Raw genomic sequence first — 11399 nt, forward strand, 5'->3', positions numbered from 1 at the left:
TGGGACACCTCGCATGGGGGGCCCATGAAGAAAGACACCCCCGAATGGCAGGCGGGGCCCCATGCTGGGGGTCCTGGCACGCCGGGCACCTGCCCGCAGGGCTCCTACCTCTCTTCTCCACGGCCTCAACGCAGAGCCGGACAAAGCGGGGCACCATGTCGTTCTCCCGCTGGCACAGGGCATCCAGCCGGCAGCCGAAGACCTGGTCTGGAGAGAGGGCAGCGGTGGGTGCCAGGCTGGATCAAGGGCCCTCAGGGGGGCAGAAACAGCCCCGGGGGGGGCCTGCTCTCACCTCAAGGGCTGCCCAGCCCGTCCCCTTGCCCCACCAGGGCTGTGGGCAGAGCTGCAATACCAACAGCTGGCCACTGGGGGTGCTGGGGGCACCAAGTTTCAGGGGGGTGAAAAGGGGAGGCTGGGGGGGCTGAGAACAGGGCCCAGCAGGTGAGGGAGGCCGGGCTGAGTGGGGGGAGGGGACAGATTTTACAAATATGCATATTGCCTTATTAAATAATTTGCATCTAATGTCCCCTAAGGCCATGCAATCCTGTATCAGCCGGAGTGGGGAGTGGTACAGAGCATAGGGGGTCCCCATCTTGATTGAGCCCCTTCTTCTGCAGCTTCTGCAGTGGTGAGGGAGCAGGGGGTGGGTTACAGAGGGGCTGGGGGAGATGAGGAGCAGGGGGTGGGGATGTTGTGGGGGTGCAGGGGATGGGGGAGATGGGGTGGAGGTATGGAGCAGGGGGTGAGGAAGGGGTACCTGGGATGGAGTGTGGGGCGTTGTGACAAAGTGGAACTGTTCTTAATGATTCCTCTGAATACTGTAGGGGTGCCTCAGTTTCCCCAAGGCATTTCTTAAGTCTCTAGGGGGTGGGACAAGGGGGTGTGATTGTTGTAGAGCAAAGGGCCAGGGTACGTAAATGGCGACACCCTGTCTCCTGGCAGCTGATGGCCTGGGCCCTTCCCCCCTGCAAGGTGAGAGCTAAAGGGTGGGAGAACAAAGGACTCAGGTGACCTCCTGGCCCGGGAAAGGGACAAAGCCCAGAGGAGGGGGGGGAGGAGGAGGGGGGGAGCTGTGGGGGCTGGAGGGGGTTTTAGTTTGGGGCTGGCTGGAGACGAGGAGTGAAGTGCAGACGGGGTTGTCTGGCTCACTGCCCCCCAAAATGTACCCGGCTGAGGGGTCCTGTTCTCTGCACCTACAAGTTCTGTGTTAGACCATATTCCTGTCGTGTCTAATAAACCTTCTGTTTTACTGGCTGGCTGAGAGTCACGTCTGACTGCGGAATTGGGGGGCAGGACCCTCTGGCCCCCCCAGGACCCCGCCTGGGCGGACTCGCTGTGGGAAGTGCACGGAGGGCAGAGGATGCTGGATGCTCCGAGGTCAGACCCAGGGAGGGGAAGCCGGGGGAGCTGTGTGTCCTGCAGACAGGCTGCTCAGAGAGGAGACTCCCCCAGAGTCCTGGCTGGCTTTGTGGGGAGCAGTTCCAGAGCATCGCCCGGGGACTCCGTGATACAGGGGTGCAGGGAATGGGGTACAGGGAATAGGGGGGCAAGGGGTGCAATGGGGGAGGGGGTCTCCACACTCGATAAGCCCCTTCTCCTGCAGGCACTGCAGCGGTGGGGCAGGGGGTGCAGGGGGAATGGGGAACAGGGGGGATAGTAGGCAGGTGGATGGAGGAGATGGGGTACAGGGGATGGGGTGCAGGGAATTATGGGGTGATGGGATGCAGAGGGGTGGGGGGCAGGGGGTCCCCACCTCGGATGAGCCCCTTCTCCTGCAGGCTCTGCAACGGGGGCCGTTTGACAATGAAGCGCCTGAGTTTGCTCTTGACTCGCTTTCTCTCGGTGCTGTCCGGGTGGCGGGTGGAGCCTGGAGGGGGTGCAGAGGGGGGTGAAGCAGCCAACAAGCCCCCCAGGCCCGTCGCCCCAACCCCGACCCCAAGGCCAGCCCCCTTCCCCCCATGCGGTGGGCACCTACCGGAGGATTTCCAGCTGTCCTTTGGCCTTAGCCCCTCGTCCTCCTCGTCCCCGCTCAGGTCCCCCAGCTCGGAGCTGCCGGCCCGGTGCAGCACGTAGCCCGGCTCGTCCAGGGGGTTCTCCCGGTCCTGGGGTGCAGGGGGACGCGTCAGGCAGGGGAGCAGCCAACGGGGTGGGGGAGGAGGGAATGTGACGGGGGATGGGAACCACTCCCAGCCACACAAGGGGATGGAGTGGGAGGGGCAGTGTGCTGGGCATTCCCCACATTCGGGGCAACCCAGGGCTGGGACAGCAGGTCAGGCCAGAGGGGCAGAGCCCTGGGCTGGGCTGGCAGGGGCAGCGGGTCAGGAGTGAGGGGCACTGGCAGAGCTGGGGGGGCAGAGCCCTGGGCTGAGCTGGCAGGGGCAGCAGGTCGGGGGTGAGGGGCACTGGCCAAGATGGGGGAGGGAGCCAGGGCTGGGCTAGCAGGGGCTGTGGGTCGGGAGTGAAGGTCACCGGCAGGGCTGGGTGGGGGGAGCCCTGGGCTGGGCTAGCAGGGGGCTACTGGTCAGGAGTGAGGGGCACTGGCAGAGCTGGGGGGGAGCCCAGGGCTGGGCTAGCAGGGGCTGCGGGTCGGGAGTGAGGGGCACTGGCAGAGCTGGGGGGGGTCAGCAGGGGGCAACTCCTTTATCCCCTCCTGTCCCCAGCTCTTCCATGGGTGGGGGCACCCAATACCCAGGCCTGGGCCGTGTTAACCCTTTGCCCGCCGGCACTCACCAGCCTACGGATGACGCCCTTGATAGTCTGGTGCCACTCCTGGATCTCGGCCTCGCTGTCCGACTGCAGCAGGAATTCGTTGCCAGTCACTGTGCGGAGCTGCCAGGGGGACACGGGCAGGTCAGGGGGCCGGGCATGGGCAGCCCCCCCCCACAAGGCCCCCTGTGGGGAGAGGGGGCTGGTCTCCAGGCAGGTCAGGGGGTCAGGCAGGGACGCCTAGATTCTGCAGGGCCTGCGGGGGGGCATCTGGCGGCTGGGGGGACAAAAAGCCCCCCCCATGAGCAGTTGAGGAGAGCATCTCCCAGGCTGCTCTGGGGGCTGGGACCGTGGGGTGCAGGGTCCAGGAGCCCCCGAGCTCAGCAATTGGGCCAGGGTGGGACACTGGGTGCCAGGGGAGGTTCTAGGTCCCCAGGGGGGGAAGTGTTGCTGGGTTCTTGGGGGGTGTTGCTGGGAGCCGGGGGGGGTTCTGGGTCCCTGGGGGGTGTTGCTGGGAGCTGGGGGGGGTTCTGGGTCCCTGGGGGGTGTTGCTGGGAGCCGGGGGGGGGGTGGTTGGGAGCCGGGAGGGTTCTGGATCCCTGGGGGGGTTCTGGGTCCCTGGGGGGTGTTGCTGGGAGCTGGGGGGGTTCTGGGTCCCTGGGGGGGCATTGCAGGGTGCCAGGGGAGGTTCTGGGTCCCCTGGGGGGTGTGGCTGGGAGCCGGGGGGGTTCTGGGTCCCTGGGAGGGTGTGGCTGGGAGCTGGGGGGGGTTCTGGGTCCCTGGGGGGTGTGGCTGGGAGCTGGGGGGTTCTCAGTCCCTGGGGGGTGTGGCTGGGAGCCAGGGGGGGTTCTGGGTGCCTGGGGGGTGTGGCTGGGAGCCAGGGGGGGTTCTGGGTCCCTGGGAGGGCGCGTGGCTGGGAGCCGGGGCACCCCCCACACTCACGTGGATGACGTTCTTCTTGCTGGACATGTCGCGTGCCCGCTCCAGCACCGCGCCCCGCAGGTCCACGCTGCTCTCAGGCCTGCTGCTGGCCGGTCTCTGGGGGGCAAGGGGAGGGGGCGTCAGGGCAGCACCCATGGGCATCGCTCAGCCATGGGGCTGCTGGGGGGGCCTGGGCCCTGAGTATCTCCTGGGCTGCAGCGTGGGCTGGCACAGGTGGGGCCTGGGGGGCAGCGCGGCCCCTCCCCAGGCAGCTCCCATCTCCTGGGGTCTGGGACAGGTGTGACCCCCCTCCCCCGCCCCCTCCCCCTGCTCACCTCCTCCCCCAGCCCCCACTCACCCAGCTGGTGGGGGCCGGGCCCTTGAGATCCTTGTAGAAGACGAGGCTGTTCCCAGCCAGCACCACCCAGGAGATGCCCCAGCTCTTCCTGCCAGAGAGATGGGGCTGAGCCCAGCAGGGACAGCCCCCAAGAGCCCCCCCGCCCCTTGCGGCATTGGAACTTCCCCCCCGGGAGCCCCAGCTCCCCCCACCATGCCCGGAGCTCCCCCCTCCTTGGGCCCCGAGCTTCAGCCGAGAAAGGCCCCTTTGTCCCTTCATGCCCAGAACGTCCCTTGTCCAAACCCCCTGGGCTGCGAGAGGCCGAGCAGCTCCTCGCACCCCTCCGTAGAGGGGGAGCCACGGCCGCCACAGGGACCCCCCCTCCTGTCTCCTCCCCGCCGCCTCCCCCGGCACAGGGACCCCCCTTCTGTACCCTCAGGTCGCCTCTCCCACCACAGGGACTCCCCTTCCTGCCCCCCCAGGATGCCTCCCCCCGCCACAGGGACTCCCCTCCGACATCTCCACCACCACAGGGACCCCCCCTCCTGTCTCCTCCCCGACACCGCTCCCTGCCATAGGGACCCCCCTCCTGCTCCCTAGGATGCCTCCCCCCACCACAGGGACTCCCCCCTGACACCACCCCTCGACACAGGGACCCCACCTCCTGTCTCCCCCCCGCCGCCTTCCCCCGCCACAGGGACCCCCCCGCCCCCTAGAATGCCTCCGCCCACCACGGGGACCCCTCTTCCTGTCACCCCAGAATGCCTCCCCCTGCCACAGGGACCCACCCTCCTGCCCCCTAGGACGCCTCCCCACGCCACAGGGACCCCCCTGTTCCCCCAGGATGCCTCCCCCTGCCACAGGGACCCCCCCCGTCACCCCAGGGTGTCTCCCCCTACCACAGGGACCCCTCCTCCTGTTTCCCCCAGGACGTCTCCCCCCTGCCACAGGGACCCCCCTTCTGCCCCCACAGGACGCCTCCCCCCACCACAGGGACTCCCCTCCTGTCCCCCCAAGATGCCTGACACCTGCTGCAGGGACCCCCCACCACCACTATGTACCTGAGTTTCCGGCCCCCCTCTGCAATCTTGGTTTTGTTCAGCTGCCCGGCCTTCTCCACCTCCTGCCATGGGGAGAGTTGTCAGCCCCCTGACCCCTCACAGCCCTCCCACCCCCTACAGCCCCTGCCCCCCCACTCCCTCCCTCTCCTCCACAGCCCCCTGCTCAACCCCACCCCTCACCCCCCATAGCCCTGTCCCCCACTCCCTCCCCCCGACCTGCCCAGGCCAGTGCCCCCTGGACTGAACCACACAGCGGGGGCCCCAGGCTGCAGCCAGCTCTTGGGAATTGAATCCGTTTGGGGGTGACCAATGGATCGGGGGCAGGGCCCATTCACACACACCCCGCCCTGGGAGCTGCTGGCTTGGAGCTTCCTGTGCAGTCAGCACGTGGGGGGCCCAGGGGAGCAGGAGGGGGCTGGGGAGTAACTCACATGGGGTAAGTCAGAGGGGTGAGGGGGGGAGCCCTGGGGGGAAGTGGTGGGGGGACCGGTCCCCACCCAGTTCTCAAAGCTGGTCTGGGAGTGATTCCTGCGGTGAGATACCTGCAGAAAGAGTGAGAGAGCAGGGGAGATGGGTCACTGCCTCCCAACTCCCTGCCCCCTCACCCGGCCCCCTAACACCCTGCCGCCACCTGGCCCCCACCTCCCTGCTCCCATCACCCTGCCTCTCCACAACCTTCCCCCCACCATGCCCCCAATACCCTCCAACTCTGCCCCCCACCATGCCTCCTGAATACCTTGCCCCCCCACACCCTGCCCCGAACACTCTGCCCCCCAACACCCTGCCTCCTGAAAGAGGATGCGGGGTTTGCATGGGGCTCCCCCCCCCCGAATGCTAACCCATGCCCCAAACACACTGTCTCCCTGAGAAAGAACTTGGGGCTGCGCCCAGACAGCCTCCTGCCCCCCCAGAGGCAAGGACCCACCCCCCATGCACCCTGCGACCCCAGAGACAGAACAGTCCAGACACCCCTCTCCTGACAAGCGGCCCTCCAAGATGCGGCCCGTGGACCAGCCCTGCCCCCAACACACCAACCCCAGAGAAACAACCCAGGCACTGAGCCCAGCCCCCCCAAGCGGCCCCAGCCCCCTGCGGGCATCTCACCTTGGGCACACGGGATTCCGGCAAGATCATGGATTTGGTGTAGCTGAGCCGGCCGGCCTGGACACTGTCCCTGCCCTGTGCCAGCGTCTCCCCTGGGTCAGCGGCTGCCGGGGGCTCGGGGCTCAAGGTCTCCACGGGGAGCAAACTCTGCAGGGGAGAGGGGAGCGAGTCAGGGAGTGCCCCCCAACCCACAGCATGGTGATGCCCCTCACTCCCAACCCACAGCCCCCTGCTAGCCCAAACCTGGACTCCCCAAATACAACCCTGCTGGTGCCCCTCACTCCGAACCGCAGCCCCCTGCTAGCCCAACCCTGCCCCCATCAGCTCTGCCGGGACCCCTCCTGACCTACACTGCTCTTGGTACTGCACTCCTGGGACACTGTCGCAGCAGGAGATTCCCGAGTTTTGCCCACGGCCCACCCAGCTCCCTCCCCTCCCTGGCGTGCTTCGTTAGAGCAATTAGTGCTCAGCTGTCTCAGGCACCTGGCGGGCAGCCTGGTGCTTGGCTCAGCCAGGCCAGGGCACAGAAGGCTGGGCAGCACACCAGTCCAGGGGGACAATGGGGTAGCCCTCCCCCCCCCCCGTCTCCCTACCATCTCCCGGTGGCGCCGTGGAGGTTTCCAAGACTTGTCGCCCGTCTCCCGGTTGTAGAAGTAGCTGCGGCCGGTGCTAGGGTCGAGGTGGCGGTCCCAGGTGTCCAGCACCTGCAGCGGGGGGCTGCTGGGGTTGGGGGGCTCCCCCCGCACCTGCTTTATCTCCTCCAGGTTGCAGTAAATCGGGGGCTCCTCCATGGTGGCTCCAGAGGGTGGACCCTGCAGGGCATGGGGCGGGGGGCACTGGTTACTGTCAGGGCTGCTGCCCCCAGGGGCTACAGGGAACTCCACACTCCAATGTCAGAGTTGGGGGTGCACAGTCAGAGAAAATCCAGCCTGCTTGGGGGCAGAGGGTCCAAAGTTCCTTGCAGAGCCCCAAGGAGGGGCTGCGGGTCGGGAGTGAGGGGCACCGGCAGAGCTGGGGGGCGGGGGGGTAGCCTGGCTGGGCCCCCTCCTCTGCAAGGGTCAGCTGAAGGTGCTAGTACAGACCAGGTGACCTGCTGGCCCGGGAAAGAGACAAAGCCCAGAGAGGAAGGGGTGTCGGGGGGGGGGGGGCTGCAGCTGAAAGGGGTCAGTCTCCTGGGTTGGGACATGGGGGGAGGGCCCTGGGCTCTGGCTCCCCCCCAGATGCACTTTGCTGAGAGTCCCTGGTAGGTGCTCCGTCCTACGCTGGGTCCCCGGCGACTAACAACCCGTCTGTGACGCTCACTGGCTGCGAGTCACTGCCAGCTGCGGGTGGGGGGCAGAGCACTTTGCGGGGGCTTCCCCGGGAGGGACTCGCTGCAGGGAGCTCACGGGGTGACCGAGCCGGCTCCTTGCCCAGGGGGAGTGAGCCCCGAGGGGAGACCCCTCCCCAGAGTCCTGGCCGGCTTCATCCGGAGCAGGTGCTGAGCACCGGGCCTGGGACCCCGCGACACATGGTCCCACCCAGCCCCCGCCGCAGCTCCGGGCGAAGCCGAGACACTCTTGCTTTAGGCAAGGTTTGGAACGGTTTCCCCAGAGCGGCCTGGAACAATGCCAGGGGCGCTGAGCCACCCGTCAGCTGGTGCCCCCTGCTCCCTGCCCCCTCCTGAGGCCCCGGCTCCCTACCCCTTGCTGTGCCTGCTCCACCTTGCCACTTCCTGTGCCCCCCACTGTCCCCACCCCCATACCCCAGGCCCCCTCGTCCTTGCTCAGCCCCTCTGTCCCCTATCCTGTGCCTCTCTGCACCCGGTTCCTTCCCCGCAGTGCCCTTCCTCCCTCCCCAGGACCATCTCCTCTCCCTCCTGCCCCCCCATGCCCCACTGCCTGCCCTCCCCCCAACTCCCAAGTGGACACTCACCCCTTGCCGCTGCTGCTCAGCCCCTCAGTCTGCCCCCCCTTCCCGGGGAGGGGGCAGCTGAGCACTCAGCCCCTGCCCCCAGCAGCAGCTGGGCCTGTAGCTCTTGGGGAGCTGAGCCTGAAGCGTTGCTCCAGGCCGCACCCCATGGGGCAGCCCCTCCCACAGCTCACCCCACATCCTGTGGGTTAGCACAGCCTCTGCACCTACACTTCCCTCCCTGTGGTCAGAGAGAGGAAGAAAGAGGAAGGCGGGTGGGTGGAATGGGGGAGGCTCCTACATGAACCCAAGGCCAGGGCCAGGCACCAGGGAGCCCAGGGCTGGGCTAGCAGGGGGCTGGGGGTCGGGAGTGAGGGGCACCGGCAGAGCTGGGGGAGTAGCGCTGTGATAGCAGGGGGCTGCCCACGTGCTGTGGGACTGCTCCAGCCCTGCCCCGTCTGCTCTGGGTGGGTGATGTGGAGAAGGGAGGGGCAGGGCGGGGGGGGGCCAGATGCATACACCCCACCCTTGGCCCTCCCCCAGGAGGCCATACTCACCCCAGGGGGGCTGGCCCCCTGCCCCACCGGCTCCAGGCACTCCTCCTGCTGGCATCTGGGGGCGGGCACATCCTTGCCAGGGCTCTGGGTCAGGCCAGTGGCGCTGACGCTCCTGCTGACGGGGTGGGCCGGGCCAAGGTGGGGGCCAGGGTCCCAGGCTGGCAGGCTCAGGCTGTGGGAGGAGTGGTGGCCAGGCGGGGCTGGGGGGCTGGACAGGTCCTGGAGGGATCGGTAGCGCGGTTGCAGGCCTGGCAAGGGGAGAGAGCAACTGGGTCAGAGCCCCTGTTGTGCCGGGGGGGCAGCAGAGGGAGGGGAGGGGGCGTCTCGGCTTGTGAACAGCACCTGGGGCCCCCACCGCTCAATTGAGAGCCTGAACGCAGCCTCCTCACCTCCCAGCTCCGGGCATGGTCCCACTGGCCCACTGGCTTCACAGCTCATCCGACAGATGCCTCCCCTAGTGCCCCCTCCTGAGCCCCCCCACCCTGCTCCCTGCAGCCCAGCAGCCCCTGCTGAGCCCCCCCACCCCGCACCCTGCAGTGCAGCACCCCCCCCACTGAGCCCCCCCACTCCCTGCAACCCAGCACCCCTTGCTGAGCCCCCACACCCACTCCCTGCAGCCCAGCGACCCCTTGTGACGAAGCAGGACTGAATATTCCTCTGAATATTGTGGGGATGCCTCAGTTTCCCCTGTGCAGTTCTTAAGTATCTAGGGGGTGGGATAAGGGTGTATGATCAGTGCAGAGCCCTAGAGGGCAGGTGTGTGCAGGGGTCTGGACACAAACAATGGCCGACACCCTGTTTCCTGGCACCTGATGGCCTGGCCCTTCCCCCCTGCAAGGTGAGAGCTAAAGGGTTGGAGAACAAAGGAATCCGGTGACCTCCTGGCCCGGGAAAGGGACAAAGCCCAGAGGAGGGGGGGCTGGAGAGTGAGTTAGTTTGGGGCTGGCTGGGGACGAGGAGTGAAGTGCAGACGTGGTTGTCTGGCTCACTGCCCCCCAAAATGGACCCAGGTGAGGGGTCCTGTTCTCTGCACCTACAAGCTCTGGTTTAGACCATGTTCCTGTCGTCTAATAAACCTTCTGTTTTACTGGCTGGTTGAGAGTCCCGTCTGACTGTGGAGTTGGGGGGCAGGACCCTCTGGCCCCCCCAGGACCCCGCCTGAGCGGACTCGCTGTGGGAAGCGCACGGAGGGCAGAGGATGATGAAGGCTCCGAGGTCAGACCCAGGGAGGGGAAGCCGGGTGAGCTGTGTGTCCTGCAGACAGGCTGCTCCCAGAGAGGAAACTCCCCCAGAGTCCTGACTGGCTTCGTAGGGAGCAGTTCCAGAGCATCGCCCGGGGACTCCGTGACACCCCTGCTGAGCCCCCCACACACACACTCAGCATGTCCTGCTGAACCCCCTGTGACAAAGCAGGAATTTTGTAACATTTCCATGAAGCCTGTGTATGCCTCAGTTTCCCCCTGTGCTGCCCTGTTCCCCGGGGGTGGCAAAGGGCTGTTTCTTCCTAGGGCAGACAAAGAGGTGGAGGTGTGAGTGGCGCCCAGGTGGCCCGCCTTGGCCTTAATCCTAGGAGCCGCTGAGAAGACAATGGCCACCCAATTACCCAGACACTGATACCTAGCAACCAAGGACGAGAGATCTGGGTCCCGCCTCTCCGCAGTGGGGCTGAGCAGCAGCTCCGGAGAGAGGTGAGGTGGGGGAGAAGGCCTGGCTACTGGGGGGAAGGGGCTCTGAGCAAGGAGCTCAGGCGGACGGAGAGTCAGAGCTGGAACAAGGGGGTTCCCCACAGTCTGGCTGGGTGCTGAGCTGCCCAGAGCTTTCGTCCCTCGGCGCTAGCCCAAGGCTTCCCGGGCCAGGTTCCAGGTGACATACACCTGGCTGCCTGGCCCCGTCGTGTGAGCTCCCCTGCAGCTGCGGGGCGAGGGGCACTGAGCTCTCAGAGCGGACAAGTCGCCCTCAGGGGTCTGTCTCGGTGAGACTTGCTGGCGGACCTCCTGGCGGGACGCAGGGGGGCTGACGGCCAGGGGTCCTGTCTAAGGAGGCGGGGAAGCATGGGAGACCCTGGAGGGAGAGCGAGACCCTGAGGGGGTCTGGGTCCTCCCAGAGACCGGTCCAAAGCTGGGGCTGTAGCCCCGATCCTGTGGATCTGTGACACCCGCAGCCTGGTCCCTGCAGCCCAGTAACCCCTCGTGCCATGCTGGGAAGGGAGAGAACCCCCTGCTGAGCCCTCACCCCGCTCCCTGCCAAACACTCACCCAGGGATGGGTGCTGCCCGGCGCCAGCAGTTGCGAGCAGCGTGGCGCTCAGCCGCGGGCCACCCTCCACGCGAGGGCCCACCTCCACCACGTAGGTGGCCGGCACAAAGATGGGTCGTGCCCTCCGGGGATCGCTGAGCCGCCGAACCTGCCACCAGTCCTCGTTGGACTTGTGGAGCAGCAGGAAGCACTCGCCTTCAGCGATGGCCACCTGGCGCCCGTCCTCCGCCTCGTACTGGTAGTCGTAGAGGGCTCGCAGCGCCACGGCCGAGGAGGAGCCTGGCGCGGGGCCTGCCCGGCGCCAGGACCGGCCTTCCAGCCGCCACCGCCCTGACAGCATCTCAGCGAGGGGGAGAGCGGCTGGCTGCCCTGTGCGCACCACGAGCCCAGCCCAGCCGGGGCCCAGCACCGTCATCTGGAAGGAGAAGGCAGGCGACCAGGCTGAGACACGGGGCGTCGGCCCCAATGGCACAGAGGAGGGGGGACCAGCTGGCTCGGGGTGTGGGGAATGGGGCCTTTCCCCTCTGGGACGCACAGTGCTGGTGCGTGCCCAGGTGGCCTGGCCCGC

The 11399-nt window shown here is 67.2% G+C and overlaps 1 protein-coding gene across 11 annotated transcripts in view; it reads right to left on the reverse strand.

Annotated features, from left to right (window-relative positions):
• ARHGAP9 (Rho GTPase activating protein 9) overlaps nucleotides 1-11378 on the reverse strand; it is a 29695-nt gene extending 18317 nt beyond the window's left edge. For 2 of the 11 annotated variants that reach the window (XM_043506555.1, XM_043506554.1), the window contains exons 1-12: nucleotides 10832-11375; nucleotides 8577-8824; nucleotides 6723-6941; nucleotides 6130-6276; nucleotides 5457-5567; nucleotides 5026-5087; nucleotides 3986-4073; nucleotides 3649-3744; nucleotides 2731-2829; nucleotides 1976-2102; nucleotides 1754-1867; nucleotides 109-207 (exon numbers count right to left, since the gene is read on the reverse strand). In XM_043506555.1, coding sequence (XP_043362490.1) covers nucleotides 109-207; nucleotides 1754-1867; nucleotides 1976-2102; nucleotides 2731-2829; nucleotides 3649-3744; nucleotides 3986-4073; nucleotides 5026-5087; nucleotides 5457-5567; nucleotides 6130-6276; nucleotides 6723-6941; nucleotides 8577-8824; nucleotides 10832-11246 — 1825 coding nt within the window. In that variant the 5' untranslated portion in view covers nucleotides 11247-11375. Of the gene's footprint in view, nucleotides 1-108; nucleotides 208-1753; nucleotides 1868-1975; nucleotides 2103-2730; nucleotides 2830-3648; nucleotides 3745-3985; nucleotides 4074-5025; nucleotides 5088-5456; nucleotides 5568-6129; nucleotides 6277-6722; nucleotides 6942-8043; nucleotides 8213-8576; nucleotides 8825-10831 lie in introns of those variants that run through there. The other 9 variants (XM_043506559.1, XM_043506557.1, XM_038378728.2 and 6 more) reach the window with 8 other exon arrangements.
• Nucleotides 11379-11399: the final 21 nt, after the last annotated feature.

The sequence above is a fragment of the Dermochelys coriacea genome, chromosome 20 (assembly GCF_009764565.3).
Source record: "Dermochelys coriacea isolate rDerCor1 chromosome 20, rDerCor1.pri.v4, whole genome shotgun sequence".
Lineage (NCBI taxonomy): Eukaryota > Metazoa > Chordata > Testudines > Dermochelyidae > Dermochelys > Dermochelys coriacea.